This window comes from Saccoglossus kowalevskii, chromosome 2 (assembly GCF_978046115.1).
Source record: "Saccoglossus kowalevskii chromosome 2, keSacKowa6.1, whole genome shotgun sequence".
NCBI classification, from domain to species: domain Eukaryota; kingdom Metazoa; phylum Hemichordata; class Enteropneusta; family Harrimaniidae; genus Saccoglossus; species Saccoglossus kowalevskii.
Window position 1 is genome coordinate 23,452,458 of NC_140642.1, and position 25,017 is coordinate 23,477,474.

At 36.6% G+C, this 25,017-nt stretch overlaps 3 protein-coding genes across 3 annotated transcripts; all 3 read left to right on the forward strand.

Annotated features, from left to right (window-relative positions):
- Positions 1–902: 902 nt before the first annotated feature.
- Positions 903–3,781, forward strand: LOC146748605 (calcium-activated chloride channel regulator family member 3-like). The gene is made up of 3 exons (XM_085505390.1): positions 903–1,079; positions 1,585–1,882; positions 3,681–3,781. Exons 1-3 carry the CDS (start codon positions 903–905, stop codon positions 3,779–3,781), a joined length of 576 nt encoding a protein of 191 aa, XP_085361516.1.
- LOC100377148 (calcium-activated chloride channel regulator 4-like) lies at positions 3,778–12,339 on the forward strand. The gene is made up of 9 exons (XM_002741293.2): positions 3,778–3,936; positions 5,463–5,681; positions 6,281–6,514; positions 7,257–7,559; positions 9,156–9,395; positions 9,840–10,110; positions 10,258–10,413; positions 11,421–11,645; positions 11,870–12,339. The coding sequence occupies exons 1-9, from the start codon at positions 3,778–3,780 to the stop codon at positions 12,337–12,339; spliced, it is 2,277 nt and encodes a 758-aa protein (XP_002741339.2).
- A 5,413-nt stretch (positions 12,340–17,752) lies between these two features.
- On the forward strand, positions 17,753–23,511 carry LOC100376997 (calcium-activated chloride channel regulator 1-like). The gene is made up of 11 exons (XM_002741292.3): positions 17,753–17,878; positions 18,232–18,529; positions 19,216–19,499; positions 19,983–20,201; positions 20,454–20,687; positions 20,781–21,083; positions 21,584–21,823; positions 22,033–22,303; positions 22,390–22,545; positions 22,691–22,915; positions 23,024–23,511. The coding sequence occupies exons 1-11, from the start codon at positions 17,753–17,755 to the stop codon at positions 23,509–23,511; spliced, it is 2,844 nt and encodes a 947-aa protein (XP_002741338.3).
- The last annotated feature ends 1,506 nt before the right edge of the window (positions 23,512–25,017 follow it).

Below are 25,017 nucleotides of genomic sequence, written 5' to 3' on the forward strand. Positions count from 1 at the left end.
GTGACGGGCACTGTTGAATTCACACTATTTATTAAAACTGTAATGTTAGTAATACTACTTTTTGGCTCTTCGCTATCGGTCGCTATTGTTCTAACAGTCTTAAGGAGGGACATGCGCAATTAACTTGGAAAGCGCTGCAGGGTATAGGTTAGAGTTATGCTTTGGACTCGGGGTGCGAAAGAATCTTTTTCCGACTGTTTATCATAACTAGTTTTTTGTCACATGACTTAAGTGGAAAGCACAGCGTTCTCTACTACTTAGAGTAATCCGTATTTCGAACCAACGACTTTCAGATCGACAAACTGTGTGAATGAATGGTTTATGGTTTTAAGCATGATGTAATTTACTGTGATACGTACATGAATCAAGTGATGTTTCTAAAGGTCATTGCCCTATTGACTCGCCAAGTTCACAGTACTACACTGTACTTCGTTAAATTACGGCAACTCTAAGGCTGCGCGTCTCGGACGTTCACGAGAACCTCAACCCCATGCAAGCCGTTAACTGCCGTCACTAAACCATGCACCTCAGTCTGCGGACGAAATGACAACACCCATTCGTTATAATCAAATATTTAGTGAATGTGGTTATATATTTGTTGATGGTACAAAATGCGAGTATATCGTTTTCTTCAAGTCCGACCACTATACTAGACCACTACCACGTTTTAACAGGAAATGAAACAAAATATTGGCACTGCAAATCGGTTTCTAGCTTTAGTACAAAATTTATAACCATTACTCACGGAGTGCTTGAATAATTGGGACCAATTTAACAATGTTGACAAACCGTCTACCGCGAAAGAAAACAAAAAATGATGATCAAAATAAACGTGATATATAAGAATGTATTTGAATGGTTCGCTCCCAATACAGCATATTACAAGCAGAATTCGGCGAAACATGATTCGGAGAAAGGCAGAATTCTTGATTGGCTGTGTCTTCGTGGTAACCATGGTTGGGAGCGTCAATGGCGGTTGGAATTCGCTGGCCAAGTTGGTGGATAATGGTTACGACAACGTGCTGGTTGCTATCAACGGACACGTACCTGAGAATCTGGAGATCATTGACAATCTGAAGGTAAATTATAGAAACATGTCTTTGTTGAATTGGCGGGATTGCCAAGGCGTATTAAATCCTCATATTGTGGTCGTGAGATGAAAACCACATGTAGTGGTCGATGAAAGGTGAACACGCGCTCATTGGCACTGGTCGATGCCGATGATAGATGTGCGCTACTTCTAAGGTAACCCATACAATGATTTAAAGACATTCAACATGTACGACAGTTATGTTCAACAACGGTGCAAATACATCCGACAATAATAAAATAAATCTAACAATATGTCAGAATACTGAAACCCGAGTATGTATGAATTGGAGAGATTTTTTCAAAATCGTATACAGGTGAAAAAAGCCAAAATACCCGGGAGGCATAGTGTCTTTATTTCTATACTAGTATATAACCCTACCCAAGCCTATCTCCCTTAACCATAAATCCTGTTGCAAGCGCCCGTGGACTAGACAATATGAACTGATTCGCAGCCAGCAAGTAACAATTTATCGTTGTTTCTTGTTTCTGTAGGAAGCCTTTACGGAAGCATCTGACTACCTCTACCGCGCTACAAGACAACGAGCTTTCTTCCGAAAGGTGGATTTTTTGATACCCACGACGTGGCAGGACAGACCAGAGTATGAAGCTGTTACCGTGGAAAGGTTTTCACGCGCCGACTACCGAGTGGAAGAAGCCAACCCTGTGTGGGGAGATAATCCTTATACAGTCCAATACGGCGAATGTGGCACTCCGGGAAAATATGTTCACCTGACCCCGTGGTTTGTATTGGATCCTGATAATATAGTGGAATATTACTGGGGGAATAAAGGTAAAAACAACCACTTTTAGTGTTATTAATCTTTCTGGTATGTTCATCAAATCATTCACATGTGCATTCAATTTCAGCCGGACTCGGGTAAAAACTTTCTTGCCGCCATTATTATTGACATTAGCCCTTTGAAAGCCAATGTCACTTTTTATCATGTTTCACAAAATGAATAAATTCGACCATGACATGTAGCTAAACGGAAATAATAGCCATTAGGACCAAAACTAACCAAAAACCGTATGGAAGTATAAAAATATGCAAAATGCTGATGTTCAGATATATGTCAGCAAAGTGAAACAACAGCATTAAGGGCAAAATTTTTCGTTCGGTACAACCAGGCCTAGTCGTCTACCAAGTTTGGTCGTCTGCCAAATGGTATACGCAGCAACTGATTACCCTTTGTGATCGAAAATTAAAAGCGCGAGGGTCTTTTAGGTCACATTTTATTGTCTTATACGAAAATGGAATGTTTACATCATTGCACAATATGAAGCAGACACAATGAGAATCTAACTGTGCAGCTACCCACCGTTCATACTGGTCATTTAATGTATATGTAAATTTATTAAATCTGGAAATTAAGCTGAATGATATCGCAATCTGATTATATCAATACAATGAAACTGTAGTCGTATGATATCTGCGCCTATTTTAACCTCAGAAAACCAATCCAGTACCTGTCTGAGTGTTAACTCACCCCCTTACTATCATTCAAGTTTGCCATGGTACAAAGTTCAATGATTTGGGTATATACACCCAAGGACCAACGTACGACACTCAAGTTTCTCAATAAACATAAACCTGTGCACGTTATATTATTTTCACCCGGGATTCAAATCCAACTATTATGAATGCGCTACACTATCTAGAAACCAAACGTGGTAGTGGCGGGTGCAATTAAGATGATTTTCCTCCCCTCAATGTTTTAATTATGGTCTAGAATGCACTGTTTAATGTCAATAATGGATTATTGCTGTATAGTTTGAGAAATTGCATCGAGAGGTATAGTTTACAGCGTGTAACTATAAAACATGAACTATGAACACACCTATGTTGTAAACATTGTTTTACGTGTCTGAGTTGGTTACCGATTGAATACCACATAAATGATTATATTGTAGTCGTGACTTTTAAAGCTCTTACTTTATCTTCTGGTGTACACAATTCAAACACTCGTTTTTGTAATCAACGACAATTATCACTTTCTCAGTTTAAGTGTGTCTGCGCAATCTCCTTCTCATAAGTTTTTACGCGTGACGCAAAAGTAACCTTGCCACAGGCAGCCTTCGGTTTTGTGGTCAATAACATCACTACGTACGCTATAGTTTTACCTCATCACATACTACAAAACGTAAACAAATTTGTTTATTACAACCGAACTATTTATTAAAGTTTCTTAGGTAACGGCGGGTAACGACAAGAAAAATGCCGTCCAATGCAGTCAACACTGTATTTTGCCAAAAAAACATCAGATTACAAAAATACTCTCTTCATTGAGACTGAAATCCAGGTCATTCTAATTAACCATCGGTCAGTATGACGGTGGTTTTTTACTATATACATAATTAAGCAGACAGAAAGGTATAAAATCGAAATCCCTGAAATACTGTTATCATTTCGTCAGGCACTCATTTTGACCATACAACAGTGAATAGATAATATCTGCTGGATAAAATTCACACATTAAGTGAATCGCGAAACTGCAGTGAAACAAGGAAACACAAAACAAAGATTTATATTTTTTGTAACCGCGACTAAGCTTTATTAAAGTACATACACATTATTCGTATTTTTTCAGGTCGTGTTTTAATTCATGAATGGGGACATCAACGTTATGGCCTTTTCGATGAATATGGTCAACCCGACGAAGTGGGACACTGCTGCCAACCGCCTGCATGAAGGACCCCGTAGGATGGAACCTGAACAAAAACACGTACAAACCATGCAGAAAGAACAAGAAGACTGGTCTTTATGGGAAAGATTGCGTCTTCTATCCTAACTTAAATAAAAATACGATGCCAGCGTCGATTATGTTTATGCAGTTTCTAGAATCGGTGAGAATATGCGCTTAATCTTAATATTTACGTCTATCATTGCCTTCACCAAAGTTGTATTTGCCAGCGTCTGTAGTTTCTGGGCGGAGTTGCCATGTACACAAGAACATGTTGGCAGAGATTCAAATCTTGTTTCCATCAAACAGCAATTATAGAACTTTTATCAATAACTCAAAAAAGTCGTGAAGGTATATTCATGACCTTTTCAGGGGGCTTAATATAATCGATTGCATGTTGGGACATCTCTGTATCCTGAATTTGTGGACTAATACTTCATTGATAGGGGTGGTTACTATTGACCAATCGTTGGGACGTTGGAAGGATATCTGAATTCCCTTGCCATGAATATAGCGGGGCTGTTTTTTACTGAAATAAGACGAATTTTCATGATTTTAAGACGGATTGTTTTCCAGAAATAGACCGATAAATGAGATTTAGAAAGATCTAATAAGAAACTCAGTAATTCGTATTGTGCTGGTTTCGCGATCACAGGACTTCGTGATATTTAGCACAGTAAGGAATAGTTATTCATTATTTGAAATCCTCATTGATCCACATAGTAAACTAGTTTGTAAACAATGCCGAAAATAAAGTGCTCAACAAGATAATGATAAAATAATTTATTGAAGACGGATTGCATGAAAATCTGCAAACCCATCATACTCACAAATGAAATAATGATTATAATAAAATAAATAAGACAAACAAAACAAAAACGTGTCCTCTAACTGTGATGCTCCGATGATTGTGATTTATATGTATTTAAGACCTGGAATAACAAAAATATTTAAGGACAATCCCTTATAAGGCAACCTCTAATACGACCTCCTCTACCCTCTCATAGCACTGTCTATGAATTACTTTGTATTGTAATTTCTGTAGGGCAAACATGTACTGTATATGAACAATGACCTCCCAAAACCCACCATAGTAACAACGCTTAAGAGGGCTTAAGTAAAATGGCTGCATCTTAGAGTGTACATTCTTAAGCGGTGCCCCCCAACAAATGGTTTAACCCATCTATTCCTCCAGTACAAATTGTGACATCTTTGTAAAAAAGAACAACACATTTTTCGCAATCTGGGTAATCCGAATTACTAAACGAAGCAGAGGGCAGCTTAGGTTAAATGCCAGGTAAAAGTACCAAAAAGTAAATAAATAGGTATGTTATATTCATATATCTAAAAAGTCAAAGAGATATGGCAATGATGAGTACTGTGTCCAGCTGTAGCCGAAGTTTATGTTTTCGGAATGCTTATTATTATGCAAATTATTATTAATAACATATTGACAGCTATTAAATCATGCATAGTTTAATAAATGTGGATTCAATGACAACACAGTTGAGAGAAATTCTTGTACCAGCCTTGACGGTCAGGAGATGTCTTACTTTCAATGTCATCACACGTCATCATATTATTATGATGTCATCACACGTCATCATATTATTATGATGTCATCACACGTCATCATATTATTATGATGTCATCACACGTGTACGTGTTTCACCGTGTTTCACCTTGCAGGTGGACAAGTACTGCGATGATAGCACGCATAACAGGGAAGCACCAAACAAACACAACGCTATATGCCAAGGACAGTCAACATGGAGTGTAATCTTGCAGCACCCTGACTGGGTTGATAACGAGCCTGCCGATGTACCTTCCACCATCCCGTCATTCAGACTTCTGTATCCACGATATAGGAAGATTGTACTTGTATTAGACGTGTCTGGGAGTATGTCAGTAAGTTAACGTGATTAACAGCTTTCTATTAAAAGACGTAAGCAAACTACGGTTACGGCATTTATTTACAGTTATTATACATAAAAGAAAAAAAATAATGATAATGAAAAGATGTGCTGAGATGATAAATTCTTTTCAATAACAACATTTCAATGTATTCTCACATCGAATTTGTCATTTTTGGCATATTTAGTAGGTGCTAGTTTGCATTGACCTAACTACAAACCAGTAACTACCTGTGTTTACACCAAATTGATATCAAATAAACAGTTTGATATTCTCTATATATATTGGCTCCAGCAATTAAGTACGTATAATACTTCATATGTAAAAATCCACATACACGAAACATACAAAAGATTGGCATACAATATTGCTTAGGTTTAGACCCTTTGTCTGGTATATGTAACAACTATGTAACATGATGTATCTGGGCAAATTAGATTGATGAGGTTATACACGTATGATTCATGCATTTCATCGTCTCATTGCCAATAAATATCTAAATTATACCTAGTGCTGCATGTCTTATACAAACTAAATTCCGTGCGCAAGTAGACATTGAAAGTAACACATAGTGTATATCTTGATGGTTTTAGTTGAAATCCAGGATTACAAAACTACGACAGGCGGTGTATACATTCATCATGGACGAAATCAGCCTTGGGATAGACGTTGGCTGTGTAACATTCAGTGACACGGCAACTATTATAAGTTGGTTAACGCCGATAAACAGTGATGAAGACAGGGAAGAATTCTTGGCATTGGTTATGCCAACGCTAAATGCAGATGGAAATACAGCCATTGGTTCAGGACTTCTGACTGGTTTGCAGGTACGAGTTGTTATTTATTTATTTATTTATTTATTTATTTATTTATTTATTTATTTATTTATTTATTTATTTATTTATTTATTTATTTATTTATTTATTTATTTATTTATTTATTTATTTATTTATTTATTTATTTATTTATTTATTTGAGATATCAACAGGTTTTTCCAATTACAGGCCTCATAAAATACAAATACAAAAATATTTACAAAAATAATATAATAAAAAATAGAAAGAAATAGAAAGAGAAATACCCAAAGCTCAACTTATGGCATTCAAAACAGATGTATTAAAAGAAGATAGATTCGTAAAAATGTCTACTGAACCAGCAATATAAATACAATTTAAAGCGGGAGGGTCGTCACCTGCGCACGCGCGGGAATGGAGTCCCAAACGACGATAACAACACACACTAAAAACGCAAAGTCTTATGGGTAGACAGTTGTTTGTAAAAAATCACACGCTATGACCATCTGACGCATGCGCAGGTGACGACTCCCCGCTTTAAAAAGTCAAGACATCGAGGGATAAAAGAATATTTTCTGAGATTACTGTGACAAAAAGGTAGTATGAAGGGATATACGGAGCGGAGATTTCTGGATTGAGCATGAAAAGGAATGTTGGAAATAGTGTAGGGAGAATCAAAAATATTATTAAGGCATTAAGGTTATATCCATGTTTGTAATATAGTTGTTAGGATTATAATTATTTTAACTCACTGTCGTAATATTCACGTTCACAGGTGTTGTCACAAAACCAAACAGAATCCGTTGAGGGGAGTATTATGTTCCTTGTAACTGATGGACAAGAAAATGTCCCACCTTATATCGATGATGTGACTGATAACATCATCGAGTCTGGTGTGGTTGTGGATACTCTTGCTTGGGGAGTCTTTGCAGAGGAGAAACTGGAGACAATTGCTTCTGGCACCAAAGGGTCTTCTTATTATTATTCTGAACAAACACAAAGTAATGCACATGTTGAAGCATTCATGGAAGTTGCATCATCATCATCTTCTGATTCGGAAAACGATGTACCAGCACTTGTGAGTATGATAAATTAAATGGACCCCCCCCCCAGTCTGCTGGTTAAGTATTCCACTATCTTTCTCTTTAAACTTACCAGCTGAATTATTTTTATTCTGTCCCAATTTTTCAATTGAGCACTGATTTTTTCAGCTGAACGCCTCACCACCTGGTTAGCCATGCCATACACCATCAACCATAAGCCGAGTCCTTAACCAACTTAGTCAGTTGAGCGTTTCATCCCTTTGTTAGCCACCTTGTAAGTTGAGTCATTTTCATATAGTCAACAAAACCTCATTTATGTGATCCATTTTTTCTCATCTATGTCCACTCCCCCATTTTGTTAGCCGAGCAATTAACCACCCTGTTAACTGCGCCCTCCACGGCTGATTGCTCCACCACCTCTCTCTTCTCTCCAACATTTAATAATTATAAACATAACATTTAACTCTATTTGCTTACTTTGTTTTTGAATTTTATTATTCGGATTAGTGTGCAGTCAATTAAATTCCTCTCCGTAAATCCAAACATTCACTTTTACTGCGGGTTGGTCTGGACACAGTCCCTCAACTCAGTTGATGAGAATTGTCCACGTGTTCCGCTGTTCATAGTAATTACGTTACGAAGACAGTTGCCTATAGAACAGGGAGTGCACTGCGAAGTATCGAGGTCACCAATTTACGGGCGATCACTTTGGATTTCGCCCTATTTATAAGTGTGAAATGCAATTTTAATTAAAATCAAAAGTTGATGTATAAAGGCGGGGTATGAATAGGGCTGGGTGTATTCATGCTTTACAGTTAAAAGTTAAAAGATATTACTTTAGTCATTAGAAGATACTTAATCATTACAATATATCTAGTTTTGATCGAATTAAGGTACCTATGTACTAAGTGTGTCTTCGTGCAATTATATCAATATGTAAAATCCGAAATGTGGCAGCAATGCATCCATTTATAGGGGAAGTGTGTTTTATCTATGTCTGTTTCATCAACATTTTTACAGTGGACGTGCATTAACATTAACAACGAATTCGCCATATCTCATGGATATCTGACGTTGCAGAACTTAAAAGTAATTCAGTATGGTGACAGTAAAATCATCGGACATTCGGAAAAGATATGAAATTTTAAAATGTTGTTTCAGAAAAAGTTATTCAAACCCATGTGTTAATTATTTCATTATGATTATACGATAATTATTGAGAAAATATTCATAGCAAAACACAATCCACGTGAATGAATGAATGAATGAATGAATGGAAAACTCAGGACTCAAGGGGTAGATAGTCCAGACAAGACAAGAGAAAGTCGACATCACATTCACCATCTTGTTCGCTGTTCCACTTACAACCATTTTACCTAACCCTCGACACGATGATCTACTGTAACAGTATTAAGTCTGCCACGTCACTGCACCAATTTCATATGCTTATACATATTTAGGCTTTTAAATGTTTAAAACCTGCATGCTTTATTACTGTACCCCATTCTACATTGGTGCATCTATAGATAGATGTACAGGTATCCCTTTGTCTACAAATACTATGTGTCATATACACGTATTTTGAATATTACTAATAAAGTTTTGTCATGTTCTGATTATTCGTCTCACAGCTGACAAGTTTTGGACTAGAACTAGCGAGTGAAGTAACATTCACTGATAGTTTTTACATTGACGAATCCATTGGTGCCAATACACGTGTCACTGTGACATGGGCTAGAGATGAGAATAAAACTCCTGTGGTTGTCATGGTAACATCCCCAGATGATGTCGTTATTGATGAGCTCTCACCTGAATACGTTCGCGATAAGGCAATTGGTAGAATCTCTATCAAATTACAAGGTATTGCTAAGGTAAGGGTCCAAGCTAGATTTGATCTGAAAAACCCATTCGATAATAGATGAGAGACTCGCCATCATACTGTTTTGGAATTCACAAACTTGCATTTGAAGCGAAGTATTCACTCGGTCAGTTGAACTGGGAGTATGATTGTCCATGAAACCAGAGTACGGCGTTGAGACCTATACTTCTCACTATACCAAGGCTGTTATTGTCGTCACTGTGACGAAAGAACTATGCACAATTCAGACTGCCGTTTGTTTTTGTCAATTGTCACTAAATTGATATTTAATAAATATTGACACATTTATTTGTAGTAATGAATGAGTATAGTAGTGTTCACTTGCTTCCTTTATTTTAGTTAACACTGTGTTCTATCGTAGTATTGTAAACGTACTTTGTCACATGCGTGTTGAATTTAACGATACCATCATTAATCTCTCGTAGTTCTATTTCAGATCGGACTTTGGAAATACACAATATTCAACCCAACATCGGCACCCCATGAACTGACACTGTCAATTTCATCCGGGTCCCGAGATGGGAGCGGTGCCATCACACTGACGTCATGGAGTGGCAGTGAAAAGGTGGATTTCCCTTCGTTCCAATATATTTACGCTGAGCTTAAGAAAGGGACTGTTCCTGTTACTGGGTTGACAGGCGTCATCGCTCATGTTGACCGCCCTCGCACTGAACCTCTAGAAGTTGTACTCAGAGATAACGGCGCAGGTACTTTATGTGTGTGTTATTGCCTCGACTCTTGGCCTCGGTCGGACTTCGGCCACGTTTATATAGAGGGGCCCACAACCCAATAAACGAAACACTATTGTAATGTGTCTACGTAAATCTGATTCTTGTTGTTGTTGTTCAATTCAGGTGCTGATGTAAATAAATTTGATGGAATTTATTCTGGAAGTTTTGTTGGTTTCTCGAGAGATGGAAGATACAGTTTTCACGTATCGGTAAAGACTGTTGGAAACGCCAACAATGATTACACTCGCACAGGGTCCGGCGCAAGGACTATAAATGACAGTATGAACGACTGTTCAATTATTTTGCAATACATTATACAGTTTACATGTACAACACAACACTGAGTAGGATAGTACACCAACATCATGGTTTCAAGAATGGCATTTAGAAGTGATCTAGATGTTTCATAATTTTGATAGCTTCAATTTCATCTGGAACATTAAACAAGTAAAACTCTGGAAAGCTTATAGAAAATTTGTCCCTATAAATACATTTTTAATTTTTGGGTTATGTGCAATTCATGATATAATGAGCTTTATCGCCAACCCCACTTGTATTATATGAGCAGATAACAAGTGGCAGCGCCATCTCGCGCCGGCTTTTGTGTAAGCTAATGACCTCTCCTTTTTACAATCGTGAAAACTGCAGTAGAGTACAGAACAGTCGAGTACAGTGCCATGCCGTGTTGTGTAGTGCAGTGTAGTGCCGTACCGTATTGCATTCAGTAGTGTAGTGTAGTGTAGTGTAGTGTAGTGTAGTGTAGTGTAGTGTAGTGTAGTGTAGTGTAGTGTAGTGTAGTGTAGTGTAGTGTAGTGTAGTGTAGTGTAGTGTAGTGTAGTGTAGGTGTCCCACGAAGAACTTGAATAGATTTGATTGCCGCCGTCTCAAACCAGCACAATTACTTCTTCAGGGAGTATGAAAAATACATTATTGAAACAAAAATGTAAATAGCTTTTTATCTTTTCTCCATCCTACTGTTATCTTTGCCAATTTCATTAGTCACCTTTTACAGAATAAAATGCTCAATTACCTATAGTTATGTTTACTTGATAAACATCAGTTTACAATGCCAATGTCACGTTTACCGTGGAAATAAGCATATACTAGTATATATGTATACGTGGCATTGACAATATATGCTTATACTCACCAAACATTATTTTAACTAAACATTATTTTTGATTGCGAATAATTTCATTTTGCAAATAAGGGACGAAGGAGGTGTTAAATGAAAAACTATAAACATTTTGAAAATTGTTTTAATATTATAATTTTTCTGTATACAGCTAAAGCCGAACGTGACTTTGAACAGATGTTGAACTTAGAATCAGGACTAGAACGCACTTCAACTTCTAAAGTGTTTAAAGTTTCTGATTATGACATCAGCGACAATACTGATTACTTTCCACCAATACGTATTAGCGATTTACGTGTAATTGAAGTATCTTATGAAAACCAAACAGTTACATTAACCTGGACAGCACCTGGAGGTGATTTGGACCACGGAACAGGTGAGTTTTGATTGTGGTCACGTTGCGCATGCGAGCTAGGCTGTGACACATTCCTTAAAACCGATCCTTAACTTAATATTCAATATTCATTACAAAAGCATTTTGGTTGATTTTGCGATACTGGAACTCCTAAAGGAGAAAACAACAACCGAAACGCAGATACATCAGTGCAGTCCACAAAATTCGCCATTATAAAATAAATTATTTTTATTATTTTTTCACAGCCGAGGGATATGATTTACGTTACAGCCACAGCTACAATGAATTATTTGATACATTCGAACAGGCAACTCCAGTTGATGATTCTAACGTTGTTGAAGGACGCTCTCTATCTGACCCCCAGTCGTCTGGTGAAACAGAAACCATACAGATAACAGTGCCCTCACATGGCGATAAAGTATTTTACCTTTTTGCATTGAGGGCTTATGACGACGCCGGTAACTATAGTAGCGTGTCCAATATTGTGTCCGCCAACCTCGAGTTCATCGATGATATTGACGAAGAACCGAACGAATCAATGAACATCGGTGTATTAATAGTAATCGTCTTGTTAGCATCAATGATCGCGGTCGTAGCGGGCGTTGTCGTCATCATCTCAAAGAAGAATGTCCTCAAGAAAAAGAAAGTTGGCGTTGAAAAAGAGGGCGATCGTCTACCCATACAGGACTTGAAATTACAGGAAAACGTAGTATGAATCATTTTAAGATGTTTCTCATGACGGCTTCATAGTTCGCAGATAAATCTAATATATAATATACTGGAGTAGATTGAAAATATAAATATATCTTTTTTTGTGGCATAAACACGAGCAAATGGAAACAAACATACCACCACACATAAATGCAGATACCCATAATTTTAACCATTTTGCAATGAATTGTACTCCTCAACAATATAATGATATTGGCTTAAAACAAGTTGGGGTCACCAGCTTAATTTGCGAGAAAATGATAGTTGTATTTAGTGGATAGTTGCCATTGTACTAGTATTAGAACGCTTTTAATATTGGTCCCCATGGCAGAGATATTATGTCATATGACAAATTTACGCTGATGACATAGTCTGGTCACGTGACATAGGCTGAAACAAATTATGTTTTGTGAATGATGAGTTACTTTTTGTAGTCCCGAATTATTTTTTTTTTAAATCTTGGTTTTATAAAGTTTCAAAAATTGCTTTTTTTTAACATTGTGTTCTATGGAATTGTTCTAAAAATGGCGATTTTTGTAAAATATTAGGACAAGTTTCTCAGAATACGTCACTGTAACATACAGAATGCTATTTCATGGTGCCATGGAACAATATCTTCATCATTTATATAACAAACCAATGAACATTGTCACGTGATTAATTACCAACTTTCTAAAACATTACGAGAAGTGTATATTCCTAAATATATTGTCTCCATTATTATATTTGTTTGTATATATCTAATCATTTATATGTTGATTTCAACGACATCTTCACTGTACCGAAGATAGAAAAAATGAAGTAGAACTACAATTATATAGTTTATTATTTATTCTTATTACAAAACGATTATTGCAGCTCTGATTAGGGTTGTGCTTATGCAATGTTAACATCATGTCTTAGCGTAATATACATGGGTATGATATGGACAACATTATATACAGCACATGTAACACCTCTGCAAACGTATTGCACATGTTGTTTTTAAAAAATAAATGGCGGTGCACTGCCGAGTATTATGTGATAAAAAGAAAAGACTTTAGTCTCTCGCGGGTGGAAGGGGATGTTTATATACTGTAAAATGACTACTTTTCACTGGGTTTAAATTTCGCTGATTTACTATTTCAGGCATATTCAGTGAGTTTTAAATTCACGGTTTTATCATTTAGATATTGTGTTCTATGCTAAATTTTGCATATTCAGTGGGTTTTTAATTTACGGTTTTATCATTTAGATAATGTGTTCAACCAATGTGTTCTATGCTAAATTTTAAATATTCACTGGGTTTTAATTTAGCGCATTTTTCAATCAGCGAAATAAGCAAAATTAAAACCCGGTGAATAATTAAACCCTTTACAGTACCTGTTACATTGACATCATTTATGTCAAAATTGGTTTACAATCTTGTTTCCTGTCTGTAAACCCTAAAAGTACATATCAATTCCTCCGTACATTATCACAACTAGGAACTGCAACGTTTTATACAGACTTCTGGTATTTCCGCATTTGAGGTGATTAACACAACAAGTGAACAGATTTTAGATGCGGGTAGCATGTAGCATACCTTCATTCCCATGATGCGTCACTTTATATGCAATATGCAATGCACCCCTCATACATACACGGTACGAGTAACCGTGACGCATATCGTAAGACCAATACCTGTATCAGTATTTATCGCAAGACAAACTATCACGATATATGACAACGTAGAGATTGTCACGGTGTCATACACTGTCGTTATGCTCGCAACAGATAGCAGAACAAGAATCGAATTTGGGTTTGGGTGTATTATGTTTACAATTACGATTGCTTATCCCATCTGTCTTTTACCTCCATGCTCTTGCGATCCAGTGTTTCTAAGATAAACAAAGCAGGCACTAATCAACACAACATAGTTATGTATGACGTCATTGCGATGCCCAGCTACAGGTGATCACTGTTCAGTTGAGCTATAAATCGTTTCATTCGGCAGTTCGGTCATTCTCGTTAAATGAAGTGTTATTGTCGATTGTTTTGGGTTCAACAAACCCCGGCGACTAGAGTATAAGGTACTTTTAAAAATCGTTTAGTTAATATCGGTGAAATACTGTGATAAAGACTTTCCATTTTCGACTTTGTGAAATTCTTTCGTTTTGGGTGAAAACAAAACTGAAAACTGCTGATTTTGACATTTCATATGCACACCATTAATAATTTTCATAATTACTGATTACACGTGTATATTAAAAAAAAAATTGCATTTTATTTATCTTGAATTATGACTGAAAACTATAATTTTAATAAATATAATTATCCCACATAAAAACGAAATAATTCGAAAACGGAAATTGTTTATCATTATGCTAGTATCATGATTGTTAATGTAGTTTTGTGTTGTGTCGGCCAATCCTGGAGAACATTCAAGTACGTGGCCGTATCTCAGTATAGAGGGTCAGCAAGGGGTATTTTCGTAAGCTGTAATCAGTTGTTTTTATTTTCGTAATAATGTAACTTGAATAAATAATAAACATAAATTCGTAGACATGGGCAAGGTGAAAAATGTAATGATCTATTTTATTCGTCCGTAATTTGTACAAAGATCTTATTTTTTGTAAGCGTATAAAGCATTTTCCACATTAAATGTCGTAATTCGTATGCAATTTCCAATATATTATAAAAATGCAAAATGTAATTAGGAATTTGCTTTATCTGTAAAGTGTAAAAACCTATGTTTTTTACTGTAAATGGAACTTTTGTTTTATTTCCTGTAAAAAGGTAAAATGCCCGTTTATCTCCTGTAGCCGCGGCCTGTACCAGCCCCCCCCCCAGTAAATTGTCGTGTTTCCGATGGTCGTCTCGTGTCACGTGCCTGAATAACTTTCACGTGGTAACATAAACATGATAATTCTGTCACAAGGAATGTGTAACACCTTGTTCAATGCACGGCACGTGTGTTCGCCATCACGTGATTCACTGACAATCCAACTAATCACTATTCATTGGTAATTGGCCTTAAACAATAATATAATATACAAACAATTCATTAATTAAACATCGCCGTAACTACCACAGCGATGACGCCGGTCGATATTGGAATATATAGAATCTGTGTTTTGAGTTTATAATATGCGTCGAGTTTGAATAAAAACTGATTTGTTCCCCGGACATTCGAATCGATAATCAAACAAACTAATGGTAAGATATACTTTTTAGCATCACTTCTTAGCTGTGTTAGAATCAGCACATAACTACTGTATTCGCCTGTAGCGTAAAGTACAATGCCGGGACAAGACCCCCCCCCCAAATATAAGAAGTCAATTCTATGCTATCAGATGAAATCACGGCGCCGATGTGTATTGCTCAAGTACATGAGATGTATGAACAAATCTTACAACTGAAAACCTGAAATATTTATTTGTGTATTTGTTTGCGTGTTATTCAAGTTCATTTGCCTCGAAGTACATTTGATCCACCGTCTTTTCATTCAGTTACGTTTGTTGAAATATAAATGATCGGGCAATAGTATCGTTCCCTTTTTATCGGAAGGTAAGCAACGCTTTACGATGCCCCCCCCCCCACAATTTGAGATTGTCCGTATTCATCGATTTATAGTAGATTGAGTGGTGTTAGCACCGGGGGATGGAGGTGATTGTACGGGGAGGGGCGGTGAGCAGAACCCCCCCCCCCATGAAATTTTTTTCAGAACTGTGATACTCGGTCACTGGAGTGATTTAAATCCCGTTTCGGGGGCAATGTACTTTATCCGATTACGGCGCGCCGTTATAAGTTCTTAAACTGCCATCAAGTTGGTTTAAAAAATAACTCAGACGACCGAAATTACATCCCCCTCATCACGAAGAACGCGTTTTTATTGACTATAACACAATATCCCTAACAACGGCCCTGTAAAGTATGATCTTCAAAAACAAGAAGGTCGTTACGTGTATTAACGCCTTCCATAGGGCCTTGGAATGTATTTCATGTGTCATAGGTAGCACGGACTCTCGTCGCTACGCACAGCGAAGAAAACGCTAAGACAAGTCTTTGTACAATTTTTGTTTTCAGGTGAGTAATTGAAAATTTTTCGATCAATTTACCGCAAATGATTGTTTTGACATAAATTGTTGTTTGTTTATGAGAAACTGATCTTCATTATCAATAAACTTGACTCTGAGACTGGTGTGGTTTCTTACATCGGGCCGATACGCCACAGAGTGAGTAAGCGACTACGGACAAGATAAATTCACTTGAAATTACGTAATATGCGGGGAAAACGTCGATCGGTAACTTTGAAAATAAATTTTACAAATTCAGTCCAAATTGTTTTGTTTAACGTAAAACTACAAATTCTCTACCTATTAATGATTTTCTTTAAATAGCTTCTAATTTAAAAGATAAAACAAACTGGGTTTAATCATTTTTCCAGGGAAGATATTCGAAGTGAATTCTAGTAACAGTTTCTCTGTTATCATGATTTATACTTAAAATACGTGTTCACTGGTCAATTTAATTGGAAGATTTAACTTATTAAACGTTCAAACCGCGTATTTTGATACAGCAGCATACAAATGCATACCCATGGACACAACAGCAGCCATGCACGCGAGTCGGCCAACAATTTAATTTACACAGAACGTGTCTGAAAAATGAAAACTTCTGTCGGCAATGACAGTTCATTTATAAAATTGATTCTTTAGGATCATAGGAGAAAAAAAACTGACTATCTACGTAGTTATTTTGTAAATTATTCCATGTTCGGCGTAGTCAATCGTTTGCTGTTTTTAATTTACTCACGACACTGCATACATCAATCGCCCGGAAACAATGAAGAATATTCATTTCAAGTCGAATCGTACATGATTTGCATCTTTTGTCTAAAAACATTTCACGTGGAGGCTGAAATTATTGTATTTATGCTGTAACTTATAATAATTATTATTACATACAGTGAACACTTTGAACTGGACATATCAAAATATGACGTATATGGAAAATGTACTCGCTTTCTCCGTTGTACTGCGAGAGTCGACCAGGTGACAATTCGACATGGAGAACGGGTCCAATAGCCACAACATATTGTAAAAGGGTTAATTATTCACTGGGTTTTTGCTTATTTCGCTGACTGGAAAATGCGCTAAATTAAAACCCGGTAAATATGTAAAATTTAGCATAGAACACATTATCTAAATGATAAAACTGTGAATTTAAAACCCACTTAATATGCCTGAAATGGTAAATCAGCGAAAATTAAACCCAGTGAAAATTAGTAATTTTACAGTATTTAAATCATATTGATACCTAAACCAAATGTTTAAAAGTAAAAATAGAAAATGTATGATTCATTAACTCTAGAAACAACATATCACAAAGGAATTTAACAAATCATGAAGTGGAGAACGGCAATACTGCTAATCAGCAGTGTCTCCGTGGTAACCATGGTTGGTAGCGTCAACGGCGGCTGGAATTCGCTGGCCAAGTTAGTTGATAATGGTTACGACAATGTACTGGTTGCTATCAACGGACAGATACCGGAGAATTTGGAGATTATTGACAGACTGAAGGTAAATTACGGAAACGTGTATTTGGGGCTCTGTTAGGATTAAGTCCTTTTAAATTCTCGTTTTAAAGCGATGAACTATGTGTTGAAAGCCCTTAATCGATCAGGAGTGGTGAAAGGGGAACAGGCTTGAAGAAAGTGATTACCAGGTGGATAGGCGACGACAACTGTTTTTTTCATTCTTCAAGTTCTAAAATAACCCAACATTGATCAAAGGCCTGAGTCAGCGCGTAATTGTAAAATGTAATCGTGATAATGACCCTAAACAATACTAAATAGAGTCCCGACAAATATTACTAAATATAATGAACCGAAGGAGTTCGCGAGATAATCCGATGTTGTTCCTCATTCCTGTAGGAAGCATTCGTGGTTGCATCTGACTACCTCCACCGCGCCACAAGACGACGAGCTTTTTTTCGCAAGGTGGATTTTTTGATACCCACGACGTGGCAGGACAGACCAGAGTATGAAGCTGTTACCGTGGAAACGTTTTCACGCGCCGACTACCGAGTGGAAGAAGCCAACCCTGTGTGGGGAGATAATCCTTATACAGTCCAATACGGCGAATGTGGCACTCCGGGAAAATATGTTCACCTGACCCCGTGGTTCGTACTGGATCCTGATAATATAGTGCAATATTACTGGGGAGATCCAGGTAAAACTGTTACATTTATAATATACTTTTTTTTACTTAACATCTACATTTAATTTCAGTTCATATTCTGTATACTATACTATACTGTCACACGGAGATGTTGGACTTGGAATTCATACGAATAATACTGGAAATACTTTATTTTCGCTAAGTGAAAATTAAATCCACCAAATATACGAAACACCCAAATGTCGAAAATTAATTCCAGCTAAAATAACGTATTTTACAATATATAACTTTTTTGTTCCGTGTCACCAAACAACTTGAAATTTTGAGATATGAAGAAATAATTTCACCATAGAAACCAGAGAAAATATGCAAATTAGCATGACATTTCGGACTAAATTTTTGTTTATATTCGGTATCCTATAATTATTTTATAATGACAAAATTACGGCTTATTGTCACTGATCAAGTGAATTAACTATGTATTAAGTCTCTTAAACACATAGTTTATTATAACAGACGCTTGGTATATTATGTTATAGTACGACTGTTTCAATGAACAACACAACTGAAATGTTTATAAATTGGCGATCTTCTTGCAGTACATTTCTGTGTACCTGCTCCATGACAACCGACCCCAATATTTCTAGGCCCATATCAATGTGTGACCATGTCCTATGCGTATTGCATATTACTCTGACAATTCGCAACATTAAAAGCTTGTCATGTTCCACTTTCAGGTCGTGTCTTGGTTCACGAATGGGGACATCAACGTTATGGCCTGTTTGATGAATATGGTCAACCCGACGAAGACTATCCCGACTATTACATCGATAGTAGTGGGAAATTGCGTCCCACTGGGTGTATGGAAAAACCGAAAGGATGGAATTTAAACAGATATACGTACAAAAAATGCAAAAAGGACAAAAAAACTGGTCTCTTTGAGAAAGATTGCTACTTCTTCCCCAATTTATACACCAATAAAATACCGGCATCCGTCATGTTTTTGCAATATATTCACTCGGTAAGGATGGTTGGTGTCGTCATTTATTTGAGATTAATTTCATTCATAACTATTATAGTGTACCGCGAAATTTAAAGATTTTTTTGAAATCTGGCTTCTTGGGAAATTCAATGTGTGTCATGTTTTTATTTACCATTCTGTAATAACTGAATATGACCATTGCGTACATAATCTTTCCTCGTTAATTCCAAGTATTTGACACGACTGTCTACAAACACTGTCTGACAAACCTATAATCTCAGCCATAATCAAATCATTGAGAAGTGTATGTCGACCTCTAGACTGAAGAGGTGCAATCTACTCCATCTCTTACATAGTCAAGTTACTGTTAGTAAGTTATAGTAGAAGTCAGAGAAACGGCATTAAGGCACTCCAAAATCATTTTAGTTCATTTAATTGTGAAATATCCTCGAACCTACTGTGATCTTCCATCTTTTATTATTATTATGATGTCATCACACGTGTACGTGTTTCACCTTGCAGGTGGACAAGTACTGCGATGATAGCATGCATAACAGGGAAGCACCAAACAAACACAACGCCATATGCCAAGGACAGTCAACATGGAGTGTAATATTGCAGCACCCTGACTGGGTTGACAATGAGCCTGCCGATGTGCCTTCCACCATCCCGTCATTCAGACTTCTGTATCCACGATATAGGAAGATTGTACTTGTATTAGACGTATCGGGGAGTATGTCAGTAAGTTAATAGTAATTAAGTAAATATTTTTTCAACACAATGTCAAAGAAAATTACAACAACATTTTTATTTACTTTGACGCAATGCTCAGAATTCCCACATATTTATAGATGAAGGATGGATATGAAGTTAGAAGCTCACTGAATCTAGAAAATGGAATGGATAATTCTAGAAATTCCGCATCTGTCTTTATACGACTGATGCGATAATCACGTTTCCGCTAACACTCAGTATGTATTTTGGCGGTTTTAGTTGAAATCCAGGATAATAAAACTACAACAGGCGGTGTATACTTTCATCATGGACGAAATCAGCCTTGGGATAGACGTTGGTTGTGTAACATTCAGTGACAAGGCGAATATCATAAGTTGGTTAATGCCGATAAACAGCGACGAAGACAGGGAAGAATTCTTGGCATTGGTTATGCCAACGCTAAATACAGGTGGAAATACAGCCATTGGTTCGGCACTTATTGCTGGTGTGCAGGTACGAGTTATTTATCTTTTTCAGGTAATTATATTCTGTAGACGTGTCATAATATATATGTTTATATGTCCTATATACTATTAACATTCACAGGTGCTATCTCAAAACGACACACAACCTGCTGATGGGGGTATACTCTTTCTTGTAACCGACGGGCAAGAGAATGTTCCGCAATTTATCGAAGAAGTAATTGATAATGTCATCGAGTCCGGTGTGATTGTAGATACCCTTGCTTGGGGACTCTTTGCAGAGGAGAAACTGGAAACAATTGCTTCTGGCACCAAAGGGTCTTCTTATTATTATTCTGAACAAGCACAAAGTAATGCACATGTTGAAGCATTCATGGAAGTTGCATCATCATCATCTTCTGATTCGGAAAACGATGTACCAGCACTTGTGAGTATGATAAATTGAGTATGCCCCTTCCATTCTGCCAACTGAGCACTACACCTTCCTATCAGTTAAGTCACGTTTGCAGATGAGCCTTCAAACATCATATGACAGCTGAACACAATATCATCTTAGCACATTCTAAATGAGATCTCCATGGCATCTAAGCTGTTCGCCATCTTGCCAACTGAACCCCCCCCCCCTACCATGCTAGCTATAACTCTTATTCCAATACCATGCCAGTATTTCATGACCTTGACAACTGAGGTCTCGCGACATCTTACCAAATTACTAATTCCACTTGGGTTTCATCATCTTGTCACCTTGTCCTTCACTAAATTGCCAACAGACATGTCTCTTAGTATTGAAATGCTAAGCTTAAAGCATACACAACTGGAGATGGAGAAAACAAATATTGGTATTATCTCTACTGAATAATAGTTATAATGACTTAAACAATGAATAGGAGGTAACAAATTAACTGACTTTAATTGTTCTGTCAACAGCTAACCAGTTTTGGACTAGAACTACCGAATGAAGAGACATTCACTGATAGCTTTTACATTGACGAATCAATTGGTGCCAATACACATGTGATTGTGACTTGGGCTAAAGATGTGAATAGAAATCCTTTAGTTGTCACGGTAACATCGCCAGCTGGTGGCCTTATTGATGAGTCTTCATCTGAATACATTTATGATAAAAAACTTGGTAGAGTTTCCATCAAATTACCAGGGATTGCTGAGGTAGGAATGCTCTTTTAATTTAGTATGTGTATGGATAAAAAAACGAATACTGCCCTGTGTGCTGCAGAAATATGTTTTATTTAAACCCCATTATTCAAATACCTCAATAATAGTAACATTACCTCGGTGTCTGGCTAGAAGTCGATACGATAGTTATTATTGACAATTCATCCTAATAATAAATTGCTCAAATGATGGTTTTCTTTCAGATTGGTCTTTGGAAATACACAATATCAAACCCAACACCGGCACCCCATGACCTGAAACTACAAATTACATCCAGGTCTCGGGATGGAAGTGGTGCCATAACCATGACATCATGGACTAGTAGTGAACAGGTGGACTTTCCCTCGTTTCAATACATTTATGCTGAAATCAAGAAAGGACAGTTTCCTGTTGGTGGATTATCAAATGTCATCGCTCATGTTGACCGTCCCCTCACTGAGCCACTGGAAGTTATACTCAGAGATAATGGCGCAGGTACAACAACCAAAACATTTTTCTTTACATTTCTTAAGCTGCGCCAAACATGGCTTATAACAGTTTGTTTTTTTCATTTTATTTAGGCGTTGATGTTAATAAATACGATGGAATTTATTCTGGAAGTTTCGTGGGTTTCGCACGAGATGGTAGATACAGCGTGAAGGTGTCAATAAAAACAGATGGAAACACCACCAATGCTCAAATTCGCTCTGGATCCGGTGCCAAGACCATCAATGACAGTAAGATCAACTTTGTTTTATCTACAAATGTTACTTACCAAATATTAGCTTGAGATAATTACACATATTTGTTGGTGAATTAATTCTATTTGCTTACAACAAAATGTGCATATGTTATATCTGGAGAAATGTTATATTTTCACAGCTAAAGCTGAACGAGATTTTCAAAAGATGTTTAAACTAGAATCAGGACTAGAACGCACTTCAACTTCCAAAGTGTTTAAAGTTTCTGATTATGACATCAGCGACAATACTGATTACTTTCCACCAATACGTATTAGTGATTTACGTGTAGTTGAAGTATCTTATGAAAACCAAACAGTTACATTAACCTGGACAGCACCTGGAGGTGATTTGGACCATGGAACAGGTGAGTTGTAATTCTATGTCGTTTTTAGTAATATGCATGAATGGTTTTCAGGGTCAATTGTTGAGAATAAGTAGTGTGATTCATGAATTATTCACAATTTCTTCACAGCTGATGGATACGATTTACGTTATAGTGATAGTTATGATGAATTATTTGATGATTTTGAACAAGCAACACCTGTACAAGATTCCGACATCATTGAGGGACACCTTCTATCTGATCCAAAATCTGCGGGTGAAATAGAAATCATAACAATAAGAGTACCTTCACGTGGCGGAGGCATATTTTACCTTTTTGCCCTGAGGGCTTACGACGATGCTGATAACTATAGCAAAGTATCTAATATCGTGTCAGCCAACTTAGAATTAATCACTGAAGAGATAAATGATTCAATGAGCATCGGTATTATATTAGTGATTGTTGTAGCAGCATTCATCTTTGCAGTTGGAGTAGGAATTGCTGTATTCTTTGTCTACAAGACTGTCTCCAAAAATAGGAAAGTTGGCAACGAGAAAGAGAATTCCTTGGACAAGCATGAACAGACATCAACAGAGTTAAATAGTGAGAACCCAATAATGGTAGAAAACGTTGTTTGAATTGCTAATAACATTATAAACAGATGGAACTATACATCAGATGTGCACCGATACAATTATGTTAGATTAGATCAGGCAACTATATCCCTTTTCATGGTAAATAGTATAATATTAAATAACTGTATATAATCACATTTGTCAGTTTGGTATAATTACCGATATATATATATATACACATGTATATGGATGGTTATTAGTTATGTTGTGTACACATTTAAAAAATATCTGTAGTGTAAATATAATTTAAACGACACATGTCACTACACTAATATTGAAAATGTAGACACAAGACATGTGGATGGGATTGTATTGTGCATGAATTATATAAATTATAAACATTTGAACATTTTTGTCATTTTTGATAAAAAGTGATATTTTTAACTTCTAGCTGGAAACCACAAGTCTGATTGTCAGGATATTACACAGGTACTACAGGTGGACCTCACTAAGATTTGTTCATTTTGTGATGGTATCTTCAATACCAATCTTCAATTTTGATGAATATTTTTGTCATTTTTGGTAAAAATTTATATCTTTGACTGCAAGTGTTGTGTGAGATGATATGATGGAAAGAGTGGACATCAATGTTATGTGAGATGATATGGTGGAAAGAGTGGACATCAATGTTGTGTGAGATGATATGATGGAAAGAGTGGACATCAATGTTGTGTGAGATGATATGATGGAAAGTGGACATCAATGTTGTGTGAGATGATATGATGGAAAGAGTGGACATCAATGTTGTGTGAGATGATATGATGGAAAGAGTGGACATCAATGTTGTGTGAGATGATATGATGGAAAGAGTAGTCACCAATGTTATGTGAGATGATATGATGGAAAGAGTGGACATCAATGTTATGTGAGATGATATGGTGGAAAGAGTGGACATCAATGTTATGTGAGATGATATGATGGAAAGAGTGGACATCAATGTTATGTGAGATGATATGATGGAAAGAGTGGACATCAATGTTATGTGAGATGATATGATGGAAAGAGTGGACATCAATGTTATGTGAGATGATATGATGGAAAGAGTGGACATCAATGTTATGTGAGATGATATGATGGAAAGAGTGGACATCAATGTTATGTGAGATGATATGATGGAAAGAGTGGTCACCAATGTTATGTGAGATGATATGATGGAAAGAGTGGACATCAATGTTGTGTGACATGATATGATGGAAAGAGTGTACATCAATGTTATGTGAGATGATATGATGGAAAGAGTGGACATCAATGTTGTGTGAGATATGATGGAAAGAGTGGACATCAATGTTGTGTGAGATGATATGATGGAAAGAGTGGACATCAATGTTATGTGAGATGATATGATGGAAAGAGTGGACATCAATGTTGTGTGAGATGATATGATGGAAAGAGTGGACATCAATGTTGTGTGAGATGATATGATGGAAAGAGTGGACATCAATGTTATGTGAGATGATATGATGGAAAGAGTGGACATCAATGTTGTGTGAGATGATATAATGGAAAGAG